The following is a 23,846-nucleotide window of genomic DNA, read 5'->3' as shown; positions in this document are numbered from 1 at the left end:
AGAGAGGGGAGGAGAGAAAGAGGGGAGGAGAGAAAGAGGGGAGGAGAGAAAGAGGGGAGGAGAGAAAGAGGGGAGGGAGAGAAAGAGGGGAGGGAGAGGGTTCTCAGTCAGACTTGGCAGGCGGACAGGACAACATCCAGGGAGAGTTGGCAGCCATCAGTGTGTGTGTGTGTGTGTGTGTGTGTGTGTGTGTGTGTGTGTGTGTGTGTGTTGAGGTGAGAGTGAGGCTTCACAGAAACAAGGGTGGCTGACTGATAGAGAACAGAGAGGGAGAGAGCTTTGGGAAGTGAAGAGTAGGCTGGCGGTGCTGCTTCTGCCAGGCTGAGGAAGCGCTGAGGAAGGGGGTCCGGCACCATGTCCATGTTGATGGGAAACTCGCTAGGAAACGGAACAAAACAAAGCAGCAAACGAACAGGCGTTTGGCTGCCATCTCCCTCCCCCCTCTGCTCTCCCCCCTCCCTCCCTCCCCCCTCTGCTCTCTCCTCCCTCCCCCCTCCTCTCCGCTCTCCCTCCTCCCTCTCCCTCGTACCAATCCTCTGGCAGGCAGTAGGATCACGCTGTGGAGACAAAATGGTGGCAGCTGGGTGTGGGGGACGCTGACGAGACTAGACCCAGCAGGACTAAAGGGCGTGGGGGGGGGGGGGGTCAGTCTGGGTCTGGTATCATCACAGACACAACAAACATGTAACACACGGTGGAGACGTGGGACGCTGTTATGTATTGATCTCATCTTGTTGTGATTGATTCCATATTTACTACTATATTTACGTTCTACAATGTTTACATTGTATCGATTCCACTAGTTTCCTTTTTTCTCCCCACGAGACTCTAACCACCCCCCCCTTGTCTCTCTCTCTCTCCGTGCCCAGGTCTGGATCACCCGGGTCTGGACTCGCAGTATGAGAATTCTCCCTGGAGCTCTGGCTCTCCGTGCAGCAGCAGCAGCGACAGCAACAGTAACTGGGGGAAGGTCCAGGTAGACGGCTGCAGCAGCGAGAAGACCAGCGGCTGGCCCCCCTCCTCCTCCTCCATCTCGGGCCCCGCCTCCGGGTCCGCCTCCTCCGGCAGCGACCCCGAGCTGGCCTCAGAATGCATGGACGCCGACTCCGCCTCTAGCTCGGGCTCGGAGAAAAACCTTGCCATGATGATGATGGCGACGGCAGCTTCTTCCACGGCGACGACCTTGACGACGACCGGCATTGGCGGCTCTGCAGCCGTTAACGGAGACAGTAACGGAAACCGGCAGGGCAGCGGCGTCGGTAGTAACGGCTCCCACTTCTCCATGGCCTCTAACGGAGGCAGCAATAACGCGGTGGGCAACGGCGGCGTGAAGGGCCCCTGGGGCGGCCTCCCGCTCCACAACGGAACCATGCTAAGCACAGGCCCCAACGACACCAAGATGGCCGACGTCAGCCATCTTGGAAACAACAACAGCAGTGGCAAGCTCAACGCCTGGGGCGGCCCCTGCTCCAACGGCGGGGTGAACCCTAGCACTTTGAACCCAAACGCCAACCACGGTGCCTGGCCCGGCCTACAGCAGCAGAACAGTGCCGGGTCCGGGCCCAACCCCCACGGCCCGACGGGGAACGGCTCGTCGGCGGGCGGCAACACTCAACGCAGCTCCGCCGGCGGTCCTCCAGGGCTGGGCCAGGGCCAGGGGCTGAACGCTAAGATGGGCCTCCAGGGAGGCGGAGGGTCCCTGGGTTGGGGCGGCATGTCGGACAGCCCCGGCCTGGGGAGGGAGGAGGGAGACGTCAATGGTACAAGCAAGGTGTTGAGCAGCGCGATGAACACTGAAATGAACGGACCAAATCACACTACTACTAACGCCATGATCACCTCTAGTTTACCAAACTCTACTGGTCCCGTGCAGATGAGCGAGCCCGGCTCGGGCTGGGGCGGAGGAGGAGGTGGGGGTACCCCCGGAGCTCCGCTGTCCAACGGCACTTCAGCCACCCAGCACCCCCACGGCGAGGCGGGGGGTCCTTTCGGTACGCCCTGGGGGGGGGGCGCTACCTACCCTGGAGACAAGGGCCCCCCCTCCCTGGGCCCTGGAGACACTGTGAATCCCTCTCTACTGCAGGCTGGGCCCCCGGGCTCGGCGCCCCCCCCCTCCTCCTCCTCCACCACTGCTGCTTACAAGAGTAATAATAACAACAACAACACCGGCCGGTGGGACTCTGCCCCCGCCGGACCCCCGGCACAGTCCTGGGGGGCCAACCCGGCCTCCGCTGCCGCCGCCGCCACCACCGGTAACGGTACCGGAATGGGCTCCGCCGGGATCCCCCGGCCCTGGGGGAGCGCCTCCTCGTCTTCCTCGTCCTCCTCTTCGTCGTGCTCCTCCTCCAACAACAAGGCCTCGTCCAACGGAGGAGAGTGGAGTGCCCTGCCCGGCAACAATCAGCACTCCGGGGACGCCGGGGGGCGCAAGGGAGGGGCCAACGGATGGAAGAGCCTGGAGGACGACGCCCTAGGGATGGGGGTGGGGGGGCAGGGCCCCCAGGGTGGAGGCGGGGGCGGCGGGACGGGCTGGGGTCGCTCCGGAGGCAGTGAGGGGAGCGGCGAGAGCTCCGGAGGCAGAAGCTCGGACAAGGAGGGTCAGCGCGGAGGTCCCCGCCGTCGAGGCCCCCAACCTGGGGCGCCGCAGCCCATCCTCCTGACCCGTGCCGACGTGGACCCCCGCGTCCTCTGCAACACGGGTTGGGGACAGACCCCCGTACGCCAGAACACAGTCTGGGACGTCGCTGCCGCCCCGCCCCCCCCCAAGCCGGAGGAGAGGAAGCCCAGCAACGGAGGCCCCGGCTGGGGCGTGCAAGGCTCGGCAGCCCCCTCCCAGACCACCCAGAGCTCCGGAGGTTGGGGGAACGGGCCGGGCGGCTCGGGCCCAGAGCAGACGGGGTCCGGCTGGGGGGAACAGAAGCACTCGTCAGGGTGGGGGGACCGCGACACCAAAGGCCCCGGAGGCGGAGGCTGGGGCGAGGATGGCCCCAACTTCAACAAGAGAGACAGCTCTTCTTCCTGGAGCAACAACCCCAAGGAAGACCGCTCCTCTAACACCTGGACCAACGCTCCCAAGCCCAAACAGGGCTGGGGCACCCCCTCCGGTGGGGAGGGCTGGGGCGGAGGTGGAGAGAGTTCCAGAGGTGGAGGAGGTGGAGGAGGTGGAGGAGGAGGAGGAGGAGGAGGGGGTGGAAGCCACTGGGGAGAGCCCCAGAAGAGCGCAGGAACCGGGGGTTGGGACAGGGAGAAGGACAGCGACCGGTCTGGATCTGGATGGAACGAGGCCAGCCGTGCCAACGTCAACCCCAACAATACCTGGGGAGGGAACAACACCCCCGAGCAGAACAACCCCAACTCCAGCTGGGGCGAGCCCCACAAGCCCACCCCCCAGAACCACCACCACCAAGGATGGGGGGAACCCCAGATGAAGCAGCCCAGCCATCCCTCCCAGAACTGGGGGGACCCGGCGCCCAAGCCCGGCCCGTCCTCCAGCGAGTGGCAGAAAGGCCCCGGTGACCCCTCTAACCCCGGACACCAACCCCCCTCCAGAGGCCCCATAGGGCCGCAGAACAACAACAACAACAGCAACCCCCCCGGCCCCAACAAGGCCGCAGGCTGGATGGGCGGGCCCCTCCCTGCCGTGTCACAGAAGGAGGAGGAGTCTACGGGGTGGGAGGAGCCGTCCCCAGAGTCCATCCGGAGGAGGATGGAGATCGATGACGGCACGGCCGCGTGGGGAGACCCCAACAAATACAACTGCAGCGGCGTCAACCTGTGGAACAAGACCAACCAATCGGAGCAGGACGCCATGGCCATGAGCACCAACGCGGCCCCCCAGTCCCAGACTCACGCCCATCCTCATGCCCATCCCCACCCACCACCCATGCAGCAGCAGGCCCCGCCACCCCAGAACACCATGCCCAGCAAGGACAAGACCTGTAACCCTGGTGAGTACACACACACACACACACAGTGTCTCTAAGACTATTTCCCTCAGGGTAATTAAAGTTGATCCTATCCTCTCATACACTGGTGCTTACACACACACACATTTTTCTCTTCCATCTCCCCTGTGTGTGTGTGTGTGTGTGTGTGTGTGTGTGTGTGTGTGTGTGTGCGTGTCAAGGGCTTTCAGTAGCGCAGGTTGCGTCATCCTTCTGGAATGTTCTGAGTATTGATTTTCTCTGTTCCGTGAGCCGTGAGCGCAGGCAGAAACAGCCCTTTGTTTGGCCTGAAAGGCAGAGAGTTCTAGAGAGAGAGAGAGTTCTAGAGAGGGAGGGAGAGAGAGAGAGAGGGGAAGAGTGTGTTCCAAAGAGAAAGAACAAGAGACTGTGAAAGAGTGGTCTCTGAGAGCTTTGGAGGGTTTTTAGATTAGATTGACCTAACCCTAATTCACACTACAGAGCCGAACTGAGCCGAGCTGTACTGGGCTGGTCTGGTCTGGGCTGGGCTGGTCACGCATCCACCGTGGTGAAGCAGTGCTGGCAAGGACGATGCAAAGAGAAAATCACAGAATGGTTTGGGTCGCCCCTGTAGTGTGTGAAGCCCCCTAGTGTCCAGAACTCTGTGTGTGTGTGTGTGAAGCACCCTAGTCTTGTGCCAATGAGAGCGTTAGTTTACATTCAGGTCTCCCCCAAAGAGCAGAGTAGGTTGGTCCCTTCCTTCTCCTGTTCGCTTTTAAAAAGCTAACATTAGGTTTCATTGGGGCTTTGCCTGTAAAAACAACACAGACTATAAAATAATGCCTGTAGAACGTGTGTGTGTGTAATGTGACACAGTTAGCAGCAAATGAAAAGTGATAGGCCACACTGTTGTAACTGTCAGAGAGGACATCATGGATTCATATCAGGATACATATCAGAACGTTCAAGAACTTGAGGAGGGAGGGAGGGAAACGTGTGTGGAGGGGAGGGGGGGGGGGGGGGGGTCAGGTCTTCAGTCACATGGGAGACACAGGAGCAATTGGAGGCCCATGATCTATTTATATGGTCAGGTATCCCTGGCATGCTGCTGGCCTCACTGGGAGGGACAGTGTAAAGGGTCTGGGTGGTCAGCTGTAAGCAGAGCCCTGGCTGGACACACACACACACGCACGCACACAATGTGACACATACATACACACACACTGTGACGCACAAGCCAACACACACAGTTGTGAACACATACACACACACACACACACACACACACACTCTGAGTAAACAAAGCTTACATAAGCGCGTTTGTACGGGGTCCCCCAGGGACCTTAGCAGGGGTCAGTAGTCTCCTTCCCCCTCTCCCTGACCAACCAGTAGAAAACCAGGACTTCATCAACTTCTCACATCAACATCTTGATAAGAGTAATCGTGTGTGTGTGTGTTAGTGTTAGTACTAGTACTAGGCTGGAACAAAAGCCTGCACCTAAGACCACAGTTCACATTTATTATATTATGACGAACCACCATCTCAGTTCATGTTTGTGCTCTGAACTCCGAAAACCACACAAACACACACAGTGTTTTTTTTTTTAATCTCTGTCAGGAACATTCCTCTGTGTGTCTATTTTAGCTGCCTGTCTGCCAGATCCTTCCCCATCCAGTACAGTTTGGCCTACTTGAGGACTGGTTCAGATACGACCGGTTCTGCCCTCAGCTCAGAATAGTCCCGACTCAGATCAGATCAGAACGCATGGTAGTAGCAGACGGGTGGCGGGGATGATGTCATTAACGTCACGTCACTCTTGAAAACAATGTCATGACGATAGTACTCCTCTATCCGTCTGTCTGTAATGTGACTGTGTCACTGTAGGATGGGTTACTGATGTTGTCTTTCTCTCCTCTTCTCTCTCTCCCTCCCCTCTCTCTCCCTCTACCCCCCCCCCCCTCCCCTTCTCTCTCTCTCCCTCTACCCCCCTCCCCCCCTCCGTCTCTCTCCCTCCAGGCTGGGGTGAGCAGTACGCACCGCCTCCCAAGGTGGACTCCTCATGCACGTGGGGGGAGCCCGCAGGCCCCCCAGTGTCCGTGGACAACGGCACGTCGGCCTGGGGTAAGCCCATGGACACCAGCTCCACCTGGGAAGACCCCGGGAGGGACCAGGGCCGAGACCAGGGGAGGGACCAGGGCCGAGACCCGCGAGAGAGGGACAGGGACGGGTCGTCAGGCTGGGGAGGGAGCACCGCGCCCGGGCCGCAGAACCAGCACAAGCCTGGTGAGGTCACTGGAGGAACGCGAGCACACACACGGACACACACACGTACGCACACAAATGCGTGGAGACACATACATGCGGACACACATACACGCGGACACACACACACACGATTATACATTTGTCTCACCACCTTGGTCACTGTTCCTTCTATTTGACCGGGGTTAACTGGCCTCCCCCCCCCCCTCTTTCTCTCTCTCTCTCTCTCGCGCACTCTCAGCCAAGCCTATGCAGGAGAGCTGGCACGGCGAGGAGATGTCCATGCCCGCGTCACATGGCCACTCCGGGCCCCATGGCCACTCCACCTGGGAGCCCGAGGAGGAGGTGGAGATCGGCATGTGGAGTAACACCCCCAGCCAATCACACGACAGAGAGAGAGAACAGCAGAACAGCTGGAACTACATGAAGAAGGTGCCTCCTAAGGTAAGGGGTGTGTGTGCCTGTGTGTGTGCCTGTGTGTGTGCCTGTGTGTGTGCCTGTGTGTGTGCCTGTGTGTGTGTGTTTACCAGGTAGTATATTCACTACTGCTGCTTCCAAGCAGATGTTCAGAGTTCCTTGACTGTGTGAGACCTCTGGGTGGTGGTCTTGGTGGTTCTGACTGGATCTGTGTGTCTCGTCCCTGTTTCAGATGAACAAACCGGTCAACAAGCAGGACGACCCCTGGATGAACCAGTTTGTGAAGCAGTTCAACAACATGAGCTTCCCTGTGAGTGTGTATACACACACACACACACACACGAGTAGAACAATGAATTATGATTATAAAGCAGTGTGTTGGAGCTCCCTCTCACGCGTGTGTGTATGTTCGCCCCGCAGAGAGACTCTCCTGAAGACATGAAGAGCAATAAGATGGAGATGGGTGGAGGTGAGTCTACCCTTCATCATCATCATCATCATAGTGTCTCATGAACTTCTGGGCAGAAACAAGGAGTTGAAAGATAGAACATCGCCACCAACATTCAAAATCAGTTTGTCGAAAAGTGGAACAGATCAAAAGAATTGGACGCTGAAGAGCTTCCACACACATACTTTTTTTAATCCAAATTAAACTCAGTTTAAACGAAAGCTTGTTGGTTGGAGCCGTCACAGAGAGCCGTGGTCTGAATCCCAGAGACACGGAGCTTTTCGTGGCGTTTCTGCAACTGTGGTCCTCCGTGGCTCAGTTGGTTGAGCTTGGCGCTAACAACGCTTAGGTCGTGGGTTTGATTCCCCCTGGGACCATATATACTGAAATGTATGCACTCACTGTAATGTAAGTCGCTTTGGATAAAAGCGTCAGCTAAATGGCATATATATATATATATATATATATATATATATATATATATATATATATATATATATATATATATATATATATATATATATATATATATATATATATATACACACACACATATACACACACACACACACACACACATATATGAAGGCCACCGTCTCACCTCATTGTGAGCTCTGACAGGGGGGGTTAGTGTCAGTGGCGGGATATTTGTGGAAGTAACCTGGAACGTTTTCCCGTTTTCCCCCCCCCCCCCCCTCAGGAATGATGTCGGACAAGCGCATGGATGTCAATATGGGCGAGTACAACGGAGTGATCGGGAAAAACTCTGGCTCCCGCCACCAGATCCACAAGGACCCGCCCATGGATCGCAACCCCTACTACGACAAGGTGTGTGCCTGTGTGTGCGCGTGTGCACGCGCCCATGTTTTGCTCTTCACCATGGGTGTGTGCTAGCTCTTGGCTCTGCGGTGCCCCCCAGTGGTGGCTGAGTGTACTGCAGAGAGTGTGTTCTCTGTCAGGGAGGGTCCGTCCCTCGCAGCCTGAGTGACAGACCTGTGTGATGGAGTGTGTAGTTTGCGTGAGAGCTAGATGACGGTGTGTATTACGGCTTGTCGCGCCTGCTTTCTCTCGCTGCTTTTTCCTAACGCTGCTTCTTTCTCTCTCTCTCTCTCTCCTTTCATCTGTCATTTCATTTTCTACCTCTTATCCCTCCCATCTTGTGGTGACTCCTCCTGTCTCACCCACCTCTCTGCCCTCCCTTTTCTCTCTCTCTCCCCCTCTCCTCTCTGCCTTGGCTGTTTTCCCGTGCCTCCTGTCCCTCTCTGCTTGCCGTCCGTCCATCCTCACGCCCGGCCCTGCCTCTGCAGCTCTCCCTGCCCCCCCCTGCTTACGATAGCTCTGCTTCCGAGGAGCTCTCAACCAATCAAAGCATGAGCTATTCCCCTTCCAACACTGCTCAGCCTATCCCCTGTCACGGCTCAGTGCAGCCTCCCGCCCACTCTAGCTCTGCGGCCAATAGGCAGGTGAGTGTGTGGTGATTCACTGCTCTTTCACAACGTACGACGTGTGTGTGTGTGTGTGTGGGAGAGAGACAGAGGTTTGTGTGTGTGTGTGTGACAGAGAAACGTTGACCTGTGTGTGTGTGGGTGTGTCTCTGACCTTGACGTGTGTGAGACATTGACGTTAACCTGTGTGTGTGTGTGTGTGTGTTCCAGAATGTAAACCCCATGTACAGTGGCAGCAATGCAGCACAAGGCAGGAACGGCCCCCAGCCCCCGGCCCAGCCACTCAACTCAGCTCAGCCCAACCTCCGCAACCAAGTGCCTCCACCCCTCCTGTCCTCTCAGGTATACACACCACACACACACACACACACACACACACACACACACACACACATCATACAACATGCCTGATCCCAGTCTATATGAGACAGAATTGAGGATGTTCATTAGTTTTTCTCTCTCCTTGCTCTCTCCCCCGCCCTTCTCTCTCCCCGTCCCTCCCTCCTCCTCCTCCTCCCTACCTATCTCCCCCCCTCCCTCCGCCTCTCCCTCTCCAGGTCCCTCCATCTCTGTTGAAGTACCCCAGCAGTAACGGGGGTCTGAACCCTCTGTTTGGCCCCCAGCAGGTGGCCGTTCTCAACCAGTTGTCCCAGCTCAACCAGCTGTCCCAGCTCAACCAGATCAACCAGTTACAGGTACGCTACCCTCACCCAGTGGTTCGCAACCTTTTTGGGCTTGTGGTTGCTGCTGCTGATGATGATGATGATGCCTTCACTAGGGCAGGACTCACACAGCAAGCCAGTACGTACACACACACACAGATACACACACACACACATAGGCAAGCCAGTACGTACACAGATACACACGCACACACAGACACACACACACACACACACATAGGCAAGCCAGTACATACACACACACACACACACACACAGCCAGCCAGTCAGCCAGCGGGCGTACACACAGTGATGTATGATGTTGTGTCTCCTGTCTGTAGCGTCTCCTCCTCCAGCAGCAGCAGCAGAAGGCGCAGCAGCAACAACAACAACAACAGCAGCAGCAGCAGCAGAGCCAGAGACCCATGCCTGTAGGACGCCAGCAGGACCAGGTCTGTGTGTATCTGAGTGTGTGTGTATCTGAGTGTGTGTGTATCTGAGTGTGTGTGTATCTGAGTGTGTGTGTATCTGAGTGTGTGTGTATCTGAGTGTGTGTGTATCTGAGTGTGTGTGTATCTGAGTGTGTGTGTATCTGAGTGTGTGTGTATCTGAGTGTGTGTGTGTATCTGAGTGTGTGTGTGTATCTGAGTGTGTGTGTGTATCTGAGTGTGTGTGTGTATCTGAGTGTGTGTGTATCTGAGTGTGTGTGTATCTGAGTGTGTGTGTATCTGAGTGTGTGTGTATCTGTCTATCTTTGTGTGTGTGTATCTGTGTGTGTGTCTGTCTATCTTTGTGTGTGTGTATCTGTGTGTGTGTCTGTCTATCTTTGTGTGTGTGTATCTGTGTGTGTGTCTGTCTATTTTTGTGTGTGTGTATCTTTGTGTGTGTATCTTTGTATGTGTGTGTGTCTGTCTATCTTTGTGTGTGTGTGTGTGTGTGTGTGTGTGTGTGTCTGTGTCTGTGTGTCGTGTCTACGGTGCAACTGCAAACCCATACGCACGTCCTCTAACTCTCCCTCTTTCTCTACAGGGCCGTCCGATTGGTTCGTCCCAGTCGATGATGCAGCCCCCGAGGCACCTTGACCCCTCCCTGCTGAAACAGACCACGCCTCCCCACCAGCCCCTCAAGTCTTACATGGACAACTACATGCCCCAGAATGCACCTGAGCTGCAGAAGGACCCCAACTCCATGGGCTCCTTCACCAACTTCCCTTTAGGTAGGCCTCCGCACGCCTGATAGAAAATATAGAACTGTGTCGTCCATGTTGCCATGGGCAGACCATGCTCTCTGAAACATTAAACTCTGAGACACAAATACATATTGCTCTCGTAGATGATCTATTACAGCGTTGTTTATAAAAGGTTGGAGAATGACTATTGTATTGTAATGTGTGACTGCAAAAGTCTGAAAAGTCCCTTCCTTCATTCTCACTAACACTGTTTTTCTGCGACACGCTCCCTCTCTCTCTCTCTCTCGCTCTTTCGCTCTCTCTCTATTTCCCCCTCCGTCCCCCCAGGCTTGAACTCTAACATGAATGTAAACATGGACATGGGGGGCTTTAAGGAGCCTCAGTCTCGTTTGAAGAAGTGGACGGCCATGGACATGTCTGTCAACTCCCCTATGGATCACAACCCCAGCAAACCTGGTACGTACCGCTACAGCTGTGTGTGTGTGTGTGTGTGTTGGTATATAATGTGTGTGTGTTTGCTGGTATAACTGTGTGTAATGCTGTGTGTATAGTGTTTTCTGGTGTATAACGATGTGTGTGTGTCTCCAGGTGCTATGTCTTCTGGGCTGCGTATGGAGGACTCTCCCTTCGGTCCCTATGACTTCCTGTCTGCTGGCCCCTCCCCCCTCAGCCCTCCCGGCCAATCAATGGGCTCAGTGGGTGACGGCTGGCCACCCCGTGCCAAATCCCCCCATGGAAACACCAATGTCACCTGGCCCCCAGGTACACACACACACACGCACACGGGTATAGATTGGACCTTCATCTTGGTAACCACCAATCTCACCTAACCAGCAGATGCACAAACACAGTCACCCTAGCCCTCAATCTCTCTCTCTCACACACACACTCTCACACACACTCACACACACACTCTCATACACACACTAACTCCACTATCTCTGTTGCAGAGTTCCGGCCCGGGGAGCCATGGAAAGGTTACCCCAACATCGACCCTGAGACCGACCCCTACGTGACCCCTGGCAGCGTCATCAACAACCTCTCCATCAACACCGTCCGCGACGTCGACCACCTCAGGGACAGGAACAACGGTGAGACACACACATACACACATTTCTCAGTCGAAGGTGTGTGTACACAGGAGCTGGATGCTGAGTGTTTGGTTCTGAACCGTGTGTGTGTGTGTTCTCTGTCCCAGGGCCATCCTCATCACTGAACACCACGATGCCTTCTAACAGTGCCTGGTCATCCATTCGTGCCTCCAGCCACAGCGGTTCCCTCACCAGTACAGCACAAAGCACTTCAGGTAGTGTGTGTGTGTGTGTGTGTAGAGTGAGTGTGTGTGGCCTGTTCTGCTACTATGGCGGTATTTTCCATAAAAGAACATCTCACTCATTCCTTCTCTCATCCCCCCTTCTCTCTCTCTCCCTCCCTCTCTCTCAACCCCCCTTCTCTCTCTCTCCCTCCCTCTCCCCCTCCTCCGTTTCCCCTCTCCAGCCAGAAACAGTGAGTCTAAATGGTCTCCAGGCTCTGTGTCCAACTCCTCTCTGGCCCATGAGCTGTGGAAGGTTCCCCTGCCCCCCAAGGGTCTGTCTGCCCCCTCCCGCCCCCCTCCAGGCCTGACGGGACAGAAGCCCACCCCCTCCTGGGACAACGGACCCCTGCGTCTGGGTGGATGGGCCTCCGTCGGGAGCTCCGACTCCAGATACACACCCGGTGAGACTCCTCCCGTCTGGTGTGTGTGTGTGTGTGTGTGTGCGCGTGCGCATGCGTACAGTCAGTGATGACTAAGTGTGTCTGTAGGTAACTGAAGGTTCTCTCGGGTGGAGATGTTGTCATTAACATCATGTCACTCTTTATAACAATGTCATAATGATAATATAGACATATCAAATGTGACTGTCAATTTAGGACGGGTCACTCATGTTCGCTCTCTTCTCTCTTCTCTCTTCTCTCTCTCCTTCTCTCTCTCTCTCCTTCTCTCTCTCTCTCCTTCTCTCTCTCAGGTTCCAGTTGGGGTGACAGCAGCAGCTCAGGGAGAACCAATTGGCTCGTTCTCAAGAATCTCACACCTCAGGTAGCCACACACACACACACACACACACACAAACACACTACCAGTTTGCTTTACACAAGGCAGTTCAATATTTTTGCAACAAAAACAAATCAGACAAGTACAAATGATACAGATACAATATAAAGTAAACTTGTTGATCTCTTCTCTTACTCCCTCCCTCCCCCAGATTGACGGCTCGACCCTGCGGACTCTGTGTATGCAGCATGGCCCTCTGATCACATTCCACCTCAACCTGCCCCACGGCAACGCTGTGGTCTGCTACAGCTCAAAGGAGGAGGCTGCCAAGGCCCAGAAGAGTCTGCACATGTGAGTCACACACACAAACACATACTAGCATATACTCATACGCACACACACAACCACAGACAAGTATGTACTCTCACACACACAAACATGTACTCTCACACACACGCGCACACACAAACACAGGCAAGCATGTGCTCACACACATACGTACGTACGCACATACAAGAGGATAAGCACATGCCGAAGTACTCACTCACAAACATATACAAGCACACACACTCTCACAAAGGCAGACACACACCCTCTGTCTATCTCTATCTCTCACATCTCCCTCACCTCCTCCTCCTCCTCCTCCTCCTCCTCACCCCCCTCTCTTTCTCTCTCTCCTCAGGTGCGTTTTAGGGAACACTACTATTCTGGCTGAGTTTGCGAGTGAAGAGGAAATCAACCGTTTCTTTGCACAAGGTCAGTCATTGGCTGCCGCCTCCCCAGGCTGGCAGGCCATTGGCTCCTCTCAGAGCCGCATGGGCGGAGCCATGGAGGGGTCCCACCCCTTCCCCAGCCGTGCCCCTGAGCCCAGCCAATGGAACGGCAGCGACCTCCACAGCTCCTCTCTCTGGGGCGGGCCCAACTATTCCACTAGCCTATGGGGGAGCCCCAGCGGAAACGAGGGCGGGAGGATCAGCAGCCCTTCTCCAATCAGCTCCTTCCTCCCCGTGGATCACCTGACAGGGGGCGGAGACTCCATGTGAATAAAAGCTGTCACTCATACATCGGGGACCGTGTAGTGTTGAAGGCGGTAGAGAATCACCACAAGAGAGAAAGTCTCAGATATCAACAAAAAAAAAAAAAGACAAAAAAAAAAAGACAAAAAGGAAAAATATATAATAATACGAGTATGTAGAAAAACATAATGGCACTAGTCGGACTCTCTTCTCACTTACAAATATAAAGCGGGGTGTCCCTGTGGAAAATAAGTTACCTTTTCTCACTGCACATACTGTCCACTTTTGTTTTCGCCCAAAAACATATCAGTGTGAATACTTGAATCATGCAGGCCAATTCTATAATGTGAAAAAGGCTGGGATATGCTTCCAGATAGTGCTCTTCAGACCTGAGGAAAAAAAAAACAAGAAAGACAAAAAAAAAACAAGAAAAAAAAAAAGCTTAAATCGAGCTCATTTTTTGTTTATTATTCATCATGTTTATTTGAATTCCAATTCTTTTTATTTTTTATTTTTATTATTTTTCTTTTTTTTTTTGCATTTGTTTGCTGACAATGTTGGAGTATGAGCTTTTTTAACTTTGCACTGAATGTGGTTTTTCTCAGTAAATAATCTGCAATATAGAGGGAGCAGCCAGTTTCCAGTAGCTGTTTACTCAAGGAGGTCCTACTGTGTGTGTGTGTGTGTGCGTGCGCGACATGAGCGTGTGTGTGCGACGTGAGCGTGTGTGTGTGTGCTCCTCTCTGCCTTGGCACGCCTACCTTACCGCGGTGTCGTGGAGATCAAGATCAACAGAATAGAAAAAGTTTAAAAAAAAAATGCTGACTTTAGGATTATTTGATGAGGATATTATAAAGACATTAAAAGTATTGCACCAATTTTGTGTTTTAAGACTAAAGAGAAAGAGCTCTGCAGTGCAAAGGACTGTAGGTAGCGGGCCGCAGCTGGGACTTGCAAGACCCCCCCCTGCTACAGCCCAGGGGGGGGATCAGCACTTTCAGAATAGGCTTTCAATGTTGTTGTTAAGGAGGGTGCCACACTGCAACCTCTTGTTTACAAGACTTAGGAGGGGGAACGTGTGTTCATTCTTCCTTCATTTTAAAAGTTAAAAAGAGAAACGAAATTAAAAAAAAAAAAAAAATAGAAAAATAGAAAAAACGACTCAAAAAAAAAAAGTACAAAACGGAATAGAAAATCCTTGTGAGGGGGAAGAAAAAAAAAGTGAAATGAAAATGGAAAAAAAAAAAAAAATACAAAAAAAAAAATATTACAACTATTGAGGATGAAGACGATGCTTTGTATCTCTGGGAATTGTGATCAGTGTTTTGGCCATGGCGTCGGTTACTTTACCTGTTCCTCTCGTCTGCTAAATAACCAGCAATGGTTCTCAGGAAATCAAGCCAGTTTTCCCCCTGTAGAGAAACTCCTCATAGGAACCAATCCAACTTTTAGCACTGAAAACTACTTATAGGTCTGTAAGGTTTTCTCTGCCAAATAACTGCTTTAAGCTGGAGAAGCTCTACACACTGCTTTCCAATATGCTGTTTTTAACAGGTGGGGGGTGGAGGTGGGCTGTAGAATCAATGTGCTCCCTCTCCTATCCTCTCCTCCTCCTCCTCTCCTCTCCTCTCCTCCACGGGTGTGTCTCTCGCCCAGTCGGGGCCTGTGTGTGTGTGTGTGTGTGTGTTTGACTGTGTGTGTGTGTGTGTGTTTGACTGTCAGTGGAACTGTCTGTCAGACTATAACCAAGAAAAAGCTGATTCTGTATCTATGCATACTGTAGCCAGTCACAAGGCCTACAGACAGGCTTGTCCTGTCCTTGTCAGAAGTGAAATGTTTTAAATGTTTCAATGATTATTAATGCGAAATACCTTTTTTTTGTTTTGAATCTCTCTCATTGCCACATATGGTGTTGAAAAAAAAGAAAACGTAAAACCTTAAAAAAAAAAAAAATGTATATCTTGTTTTGGTTGATGATGATAATGATGATATTTTAACAGTGCAAAAGTCGTCCACATTTCATTGCCTTGATTCAAGTCAAGTGGCTTTTACCTGTTTACAATAGAATATGATTGTAATGTGTACAGTGGGCTTGTGTTGATCTGAAGTTCCTGACCTGATGAATACTTGTCTCTGATTGGCTGCTCCGTACCGGCAGGTGTGGGTGTGTGCTACCGCTGGGGGCGGGGGTCATTACAAATGGGGGAGGGGGGGTGGGTGGCAGGGGTCTGAGGGGGGGTGAATGTAATCTATGGGGGTGATAGTAAAGATACACACATTTGAATAATGTACATAGATTTACCGACTATTTACAAGATTGATTGTTTAGTTACAATGATGATGCACAATTCGTGAAAAGCTTCACCGAGAGAAGGGAGAGAGGGAGAGAGAGCGAGAGAGATGTCAGCATTAGGCTAAGCCATGGACCTTAATTTCTTTATTATTTTTCTTTTCGTGTTTAAAGCTGTTTTTTTTTCTTTTCTCTCTCCAGTAGTTTTATTTCTGAAGTAGAACTTGCTTTAGTTGTGTTTTAAGTTATCCGTATTTAATGACTTAAAAGCATATTACAAAAACCTTGAGTATTACCCTGACGTGATAGTGGTGTTTGCCAGTATGCCAGTATTCAACCATTTAAGTAACCGCTCTACCAAATATAATTCAATCAAAAAAAAAAAAAAAGATTTGTTTACTTAATTCCAGATCTTGCTTATCTCACTTTTGTTTAACAAATGTTAAGTGGAACACGGGGTGGGGGGGGGGGGGGAACCAGGTGGTTTTTGAATAACTTTATTGACAAATTGAACTGAGAAGCCTTGGATTTGCACTTGGTGTATTATGAGATGGACAGGACTTGAGCTGAGAGGGTACTGTGGCCTGCTCTCCTGTCTGTCTGTCTGTCTGTCTGTCTGTCAGTCAGAGGAGAGGGAGACTGCTGTCTGTCTGTCTCTCGATGGTGTTGTAATTTGGCTTTTTGGGCCGTGGTTAGGAGTGTGTGTGTGTGTGTGTGTGTGAGCTCTGACAGGGTAGTAAAGAGGCTGTGTGTGTGTGTGTGTGTGAGCGCTCTGACAGGGTAGTGAAGAGGCTGTGTGTGTGTATGCTCTGACAGGGTGGAGAGGCTGGTGCTGTGGTGGTCTAAGGGAGGGGGGGGGGGGGGGGGAGAGCTAGCCCACCGGAGAGCCCTTTCCCAGGGGTGACCTGTGTGGACTACAGGGGTAGCATTGAGGTGGTGGTGGTTGTCGAGAGGCTCAACTCTTTGTGTGTGACTCGGGCGGGGTTCTAATTGGCTGTTCAGGGAAGCAGGGTTTAGGTTGCCCTTTAAACACAGATCTAGGTTCAGCCTTACCCTCCCTACATCCTACCCTTAACCATTAGTGGAGAGGGGAGGGGGGGGACGCAAAACTGACCTTAGACCAGTGATTTAGGTGCAAGTTGATCCAGGAAGCTGTAATGTTTGTTTCCCAACCCCCTCATGGATCTGTTGTTGTTGTTGTTGTGGTGGTGTGTTTCTGTGTCTGGACTGAATCGATGGAGAAGGGACGAGCTGTCTCATTTCCCCTCCCCTCGTCTGGTATGAAGCCTCTCTGGGGGTTCTCCTCTACGCTTCATGTAGTGGAGGCTAGTCCGTGTGTGCGCTGTACTCCAGTCACACTAACACTGTGTGTGTGTGTGTGTGTGTGCGCGTGTGTGTCTGAACTCACTGTCATGCCAAATCGAGGAGGGGGGGGGGAGGGTGGAAAGGGATTGGTTATTTTTGTGTGTGTAAAAGCTGGACAATGTATATGCTTGAAATGTCAGTTTGCAAACGGATGTTGTGAGGAATTAATTGAAGAAACAATACCATGAGCAATGTACAATCCCCACCACTGCCTAGCAGTCTACAGTAAGGCCAGGGGGGGGAGGTGGGCGGGGGGGGGCAGGCAGGCAGGCAGGCAGGCAGGGAGGGCAGGCGCTCAGCCTGGCCTGATATGATACTACTTTTGTATTTGAAAAAAAAAATATGTTTTTTTTTTTTTTTTTTTTCGGACTCATTATCCTGTGAGTAAATCCTATATTATACCCATGTCTGTTGAAATGGTCCCTACTGTCCGACGAGCTCAAGGCAATTTGACTTTACGAAACTGTGAGGATTGCTGTCTCGTCATTTTTACATTATTAGTATACTATTATACACAAACCCTGAAAAGCTTTAGTCTAACCAGCACAAAGACATAGGGGAGGGGTTGGGGTACGGGGGTATTGGGGTGGGGGGGGAGCTCAGAGAGACTATGCAGTGGAGTTATCCAGACTTCCATGTCCATGTGGGTTTGCTTTCTCTAATCCCAAAACCACAGTGGAGACGGGATTCCCAATCCCAATATTCCTAAAAACACGTGTGCCATTCGTTGACAACCTTTATATACCTATTAGCAACCATTGGCCAGTTGTAGCCGAGAGCGAGCATTACATTTGCAATGTCCTGTTTACCTGCCTGTCCCTCTCCACGCAGAGGGAGGATGGGGTCGGTGGAACTGCAAATGTTCAACTACAACTTTTTATATAGAGATTCTATCGGACGGACGAGGGAGGGAGGGAGGGAGGGGGAGAGAGAGAGAGTTAGAGAAAGAAAGAGTAGTTTGCTCACTTGTAACCTATATGCACATCGCTTTTGGGAGACTGACTGTTGAAACAATGTACAATGGAAGAAGAAAACAAATGTCTATAATAACTCTTAACCAACTTAAGTGAACAGGAAGTGCTTTTTCAATGTCTTCCTGGGGTCATTTTAGGATTTTATCTTTGGGGGAACTGCACTTTTTGAAGGACAATCCTTATTTGTATGGGTAAATAGATAATTGACAAAACGAAGACGCCTGACACAAGGCCGAAACTCCAGTGTGTACTGTTGAATGTCTCCTCTGATGCTGTCATTTTTGTTTTTATTTTATCATTATTATTATTTTCCTCTTTGTTGCTTGGTTGTTGTTGTTTTTTTTTCCTTGATTTTATTAGTGCTCTTAAGAGAAGCCGTAATGCGACGTAGATTTAGTAGGTAGAAGGTCTTCTGTTGGCTGTATTCGTAGACTGATAACTGTTTGTAACACTCTGACTATGGTGTTGGAATACAAAGCTGTATAACTTGGGTACAACCCTCAATAAAAGACTAACCGTGAGTTTGATGGTCCCGTCTAGAGTCTCTGTCTTTTCTGTGTGCTTGACGCGTCTCCGTGTGTTTCATTGTAGAATTGCTATCATATATATATATAGAGTAACATTCATAGCATAACAGTATTTGAATATACAATTATTTATTTATGAATTGTTTCTAGGTTCTTGTCCCTGACACATACATAACATATTGGATGTGTGTGTACAAGTTCTTAACCTGTGTAACTTAAGTAGTAAGACGAGCAGATGCATAATGAACTTAATAAATGTTGAAGTGTCTCTTGCTAAGATGTTTCTCGAAGACGGTCAATAATAATCACAGCACTGGTTCATCAAGTCTAGGCCATTTATTGTGCTCTCAGGAATCCATACTGTGAATACACATCATAAACACATGATAAACATATTTTCTGAAACTCTTGTAGGTTGGGTACTTGGCAACGTTCTGATTCTACACCGTTCCCCTTAAATTGGGTGAGACCAAGGCCGCATTTCTGAGCAACATCCCATTGACGACCCTACTTGGTCAAAACCCCAAATTGACCCTAACCTTAACCCTTACCCTAACATAACACCATAGCTATATTAGTGATTGGTCACGTTAGCCATGCTACTTGTACCAGTACACATGTATCGAATATCAAATACAAACTCTTGATCAAAAAATAGTTAAAATAGTCCTCTTTACTAGTCTCTTATAGAGCTTCCAATACAAACCTGCTATGCTTGTCTCTAGACATCTTCATTTTAACGGTATTCTTTGATTATGACGCAACACTTTACCAGCGTATTGGCCATGCGTTCTGAATCATGTACATTGAGATGGCAGTTAGCCATGACTTGCGCCATACAAACGTATCGTATTGATTATATGAGAACACATACATTTCTGAACCACAGGGTGGTGCTGTAAGACAAAAAAACAAAACCACGAAATTTTATAATGTTTATTATTTTCACCAACCTTCCAAGAAATGACATTTTTTCTTTAAATACACTGGAACACAAGACAAGGCAGCCGAGGACGACGTCACAGACAGAGAGAAAGAGAGCAGAAGAAGTGTAACAAGACGCTGCCCATCTGCATCACAAGTACTTCCTGTGAGGTCATACTGGGTCACCTCTATCTGTGGGAAAGAAACAAAAACAAACAAACGTTGTTGCTAGGCTACGGGCCCGGTTCCGTTCTAAATGACAGTCCTTCTGGTAGGATCAACTGGAGAACACTTTTTTTTTTTGGACCTGTTCAATGTCATCAGACGACCTTGAGGAGAAGTAGTGAAGAACATATTTCGGAAATATTTCTTCTCACAAGAGCCTTGTCTTAACACAGGCCAACAATGGATCTGTTTGTAAATGCTAAGACAGACTGGCTGTTATAACCACTACCACCACCACTACAGGACTCCCCTATAACAATTGCATCAGTCTGGGACTTTGTGGTAAAGTGGATTACATGTAAACAATGGAATGTTTCTGGCCTATTGTTTTGACCACTGCTTGTGGATGACACATCTGTGACTCTTAGAAACACAGTGTGCTGTATTTATTGAGTGACTAAATAACAGAAGACAGTGGGAACATCTTGATGAACATGATCTGCCTCTGTATTGGTCAAGTGACTCTGTAAGTCGCTTTGGATAAAAGCATCTGCTAAATGGCATATTGCATTATTGATGCGTGTTAAGATGACGTCATAATAGAGCCTTACTTTCAGTGTGATAATACACTATTCATACACGTCCTTCTTCTCTGCGATGTACTGTACAATCTCCTGGGGCGACATCAGCTTCTCCGCCTCAGCATCGGGGATCTCAAATCCTACAGATGACACACACAGAGAGAGAGAGAGAGAGGGAGGGATGAAGACCAATAAGATGCAATAAACCACACAGGAGCATATTATGGTTTAAAAAAAGAAGAAGTAGAGCAGACAGACAGATCACAGTGAGGCAGACAGACTGGTCACAGTGACACAGACAGACAGACACTCGCCAAACAAAAAGTAGAGCAGACAGAAAGGTCACAGTGACAGACACACAGACACAGAACCCACAGACAGACACGACACAAACAGATAGACAGGCACTCACCAAACTCGTCCTCCATCGCCATGATGATCTCTACCTGGTCCAAGCTGTCCAAGCCCAGGTCCTTCATGAAGTGGGACTCTGTCTGGAGCTGAGGACAACACAGTCAGGAGATCATCATCATCGGCCCAGTTGTGTTTGTGTGTAAAGCCTCAAAGATAAGTAGCTGGGTAGAAGGCTTGGTAGTTGAGGTAGGAGCTGCTCCTAACCACAGGTCTAGGATCAGTTAACCTGGCTACAATCTGAACCTTGACCCGTGGCACAATAATAACATATCTGGCCCTGAATCCATGGTTCAAGGGTTCAGATTGTGAAAGTTGTAGTCTATTTAGTCACTACCTACCCTGGTCCTGGAGAGATACAAACAGGGTGTGCTGGCTTTTGTTCTCGCCCTGTACTAACGTATCCGGGGCTGCAGCTAATCAATGTTGTCATGTCAGGTGTGTTAACAGTGTTGGTCTGGGAGGAAAGCCTTCACGACGTGTAGCTCTCCAGAACCAGGTGTGACTTGCATGATCCAAACGCAGGTCTCCCAAGTAGAAGACCCAAGTGTCAACAGTTAAGCCAAGTGGACATCCTCAAGTTCTGAGGGAGACACTTGAGTTTGTGTGTGTCAGGCAGCGCTACATCACCACAAGAGTGTGATTCCTAAATCACCTCTGCGACACAGGCTAAATGGACGCGGTCATAAAGAGCCTGAGGGTAAACTGGTTATAACTGGTTCATACATGGTTATGACCGTTTTATAACTGCCACTTCAGATCACTCACCTTCTCTGGGTTGATTTTGTCATAGAGTTTCAGGACGTAGATGACGCGGTCTTTAATGGTCTCGAGGGTGAGGGGAGGCAGGTCACCGTAGTGTCTGCACAGCACACCCACAGAGCTTGAGATCTGAGGAGAAACAAGCAGAGGGGGAGAGAGGGAGGGGGGTCACTTCGTGAGAATGAGGTGATTTGACAGCAAGGCAAATGGTCTTATGTTCCAATAAGGGGCATTGCAAAGTGTTGCAGCATCCACAATGTTACAGGAATGGTTGAGCATGTGACTTATAATGTTTACCACAAGCCCAGCATCATCTAAACAGCTCAAGTGACGACTATTAGTATATTTGACACAATGGAACGCTTCAGCAGAAATGATAGCTATCTTACTTGTCAATGTCAAACATGGCATTTGCGTTGTTAGCAGCCAGGTAACAAGCTACCACCACAAGCTAGCCATTCAATTCAAGTTATCCTGCTAGCTAACATCCGATGTTGAACTGTCGGTCGTTCTGCAAGGCAAACCAGCGGTATTTCCAGTCTGAATTCAGCAGACAATTAAACGTGTAACGACCAATAGTCTCCATTTATATCACTGCCATATCTCTCAAAAGCTTGACCTGCACAGCGAGCTAGCAAGCAACCGATTTCTTGGAAAGACACAGGTAGGTCACAGTGCAATCCAGTACCGCTAGGCCAAAGCAGGGAGACTAGTTCAATGTTATCCAAGAGTTACCCGGGTCTGTTCGATCCACCGCGTCCGCTGGTTGTTGGAAATAAAAGAGAATGGTCGGTGGTTCGATAGGAGCGGGGCGGCGGCGGCCCTCACGGCGCCGTTACCCGACGGGAGCCTCGCAGACGACCAGGCAAGCGAGCGGACACACTGCGCTAGGACACGGGACGCCATGATTGAGAGAATACGGTGCAACCCCAGCATGCAAGGCGAGAAGCGGGGAAGAAGCACCGCGGTTGCGCACTGCTGAGGACCTTTATTAACCCTGGTTGGAAACACGTTTTCCTTCTAAAGCTACTAGTAGCAGTATGCGTTCTAGTCTAATTATATGAAAATCGTAAACTTAAACTCTAGGTTCAATTAGGTTATATTAGGCTATATTACCAATATGCAGAGGGTTTAAAATAGCGATGTCTGTGGTGATCAGGAAGGGATCTGTGAGCTCTTACTTTGAAGGAATCCTCATGTGCATTTATATTCACAGGAAGTAGGTTTCGCTATTCGAGTTTCCATCCACTGGACCTGGTTTTTCCCAGGTTTTGGGAAGAGTAACCACAGTTTACTCTTAACCCTAACCCTAACCCTAACCCTCTTAACCGTAACCCTGACTCTTGACTAACCTTAACCATAAGGTGACGTCAGAGTCTGGCCGTCCCAAGCATCCCATTTAGCCGTCCTGAATGTGGCTCCAATCTGAAAGACTACAGTATACTGTTGGGGTTGGACAGTATAGTTATGGACAGGATGAATTATCGATTAATTTCAGTTACTGTATTAGCCAATGGGTATCATGTTAATCCATGTTGTCACTGCTGTCAATCAAGCCAGTGTCACAGCAATTTAAGAGTAATATCTTTAAATATAATCTCTAAAAACAAAAGTACTTGATGATGAAGAACCCTGCTGTACCATCTGTATGCTATGCAAATAGTTGTTAACGAAGCTGTGATTTTACACACTCTTCTCATTTACATTACATTACATATACAGCATTTAGCAGACGCCTTTATCCAAAGCGATTTACAACAAATACATTTGTCTAAGTAAATGAATCATCTATCCATTAGTCATCATAATAAAAAAAGTGCGGGTGCGGGTGCGTGTGTGGGTGCCTGACTTTGCTGAAAAGCCCAGATTTACACGTTTGACTAATAGAATCTAGCACGGTGGTAGGTAGTTTTAAATATATACTGTACATATTTCAAAACTGTTTGAAAAACTGTTTGTTTTTGGAAAAAAAGTGAAACAAGTATACCTGTCTTGGAATTTATAAGGCATTTATTAAAGTAATATAAACAAACAACATCTTTGGGAATTTAAATGAGTATTGAACAGCAGAATAAATCCCAGATTATGCCTTTACATTTAAAAAATCTACATGAGAGCACTAAAAAGCATTTTCCAAAAAATATTATTATAACTTTTTTCAAAAAGAAAGAAAGAAATGATCAAATGCCAGGAGAAAGTCAGACCTCGTTCGGTTGTGTTGGCACCATGCAAATTCCACTGGTTCTTGTTGTAGTTAGTATCTCTTATATTGCGTGACTTCAGCAAGAAACACAACAGATGATTTCAATATTCAAAGTACTGCATAATGACTTCATATCTTTCTTTCTGGTTACAGGCAGTAAGAAAGTGGATGGTTATCTTGGCAGTGATTGAAAAAGTCAAAAGGTGACAGACTGCATGCAGCGAGAGCGTTTTGGGTCCTTTCTCGCGAACAAAGCTTGCCATCAGAAGT

General features: G+C 49.9%; 2 protein-coding genes across 2 annotated transcripts in view; one reads left to right on the top strand and one right to left on the bottom strand.

Moving 5' to 3' along the window:
- LOC310809122 (trinucleotide repeat-containing gene 6A protein-like) overlaps positions 1 to 14,530 on the top strand; it is a 33,859-nt gene extending 19,329 nt beyond the window's left edge. The window contains exons 6-23 of the mRNA XM_083676280.1: positions 870 to 3,947; positions 5,920 to 6,186; positions 6,407 to 6,609; positions 6,815 to 6,892; positions 7,003 to 7,051; positions 7,731 to 7,858; positions 8,686 to 8,817; positions 9,033 to 9,170; positions 9,479 to 9,589; positions 10,167 to 10,353; positions 10,654 to 10,782; positions 10,915 to 11,088; positions 11,277 to 11,417; positions 11,525 to 11,632; positions 11,824 to 12,042; positions 12,333 to 12,403; positions 12,570 to 12,709; positions 13,041 to 14,530. Coding sequence (XP_083532406.1) covers positions 870 to 3,947; positions 5,920 to 6,186; positions 6,407 to 6,609; positions 6,815 to 6,892; positions 7,003 to 7,051; positions 7,731 to 7,858; positions 8,686 to 8,817; positions 9,033 to 9,170; positions 9,479 to 9,589; positions 10,167 to 10,353; positions 10,654 to 10,782; positions 10,915 to 11,088; positions 11,277 to 11,417; positions 11,525 to 11,632; positions 11,824 to 12,042; positions 12,333 to 12,403; positions 12,570 to 12,709; positions 13,041 to 13,401 — 5,714 coding nt within the window. The 3' untranslated portion in view covers positions 13,402 to 14,530. The remainder of the gene's footprint in view (positions 1 to 869; positions 3,948 to 5,919; positions 6,187 to 6,406; positions 6,610 to 6,814; positions 6,893 to 7,002; positions 7,052 to 7,730; positions 7,859 to 8,685; positions 8,818 to 9,032; positions 9,171 to 9,478; positions 9,590 to 10,166; positions 10,354 to 10,653; positions 10,783 to 10,914; positions 11,089 to 11,276; positions 11,418 to 11,524; positions 11,633 to 11,823; positions 12,043 to 12,332; positions 12,404 to 12,569; positions 12,710 to 13,040) is intronic.
- Positions 14,531 to 19,452: 4,922 nt separating this feature from the next.
- On the bottom strand, positions 19,453 to 22,302 carry ndufab1b (NADH:ubiquinone oxidoreductase subunit AB1b). The gene is made up of 5 exons (XM_083676278.1): positions 22,109 to 22,302; positions 21,380 to 21,502; positions 20,613 to 20,700; positions 20,231 to 20,340; positions 19,453 to 19,646 (listed from the first exon to the last, which is right to left on the bottom strand). Exons 1-4 carry the CDS (start codon positions 22,277 to 22,279, stop codon positions 20,249 to 20,251), a joined length of 474 nt encoding a protein of 157 aa, XP_083532404.1. The 5' UTR covers positions 22,280 to 22,302; the 3' UTR covers positions 19,453 to 19,646; positions 20,231 to 20,248.
- Between the last annotated feature and the right edge of the window lie 1,544 nt (positions 22,303 to 23,846).

Source organism: Argentina silus (assembly GCF_951799395.1).
Source record: "Argentina silus genome assembly, chromosome: 9".
Classification (NCBI taxonomy): domain Eukaryota; kingdom Metazoa; phylum Chordata; class Actinopteri; order Argentiniformes; family Argentinidae; genus Argentina; species Argentina silus.
Note: the sequence above shows the minus strand (reverse complement) of the source record. Positions and strands in the feature narration are given on the sequence as shown.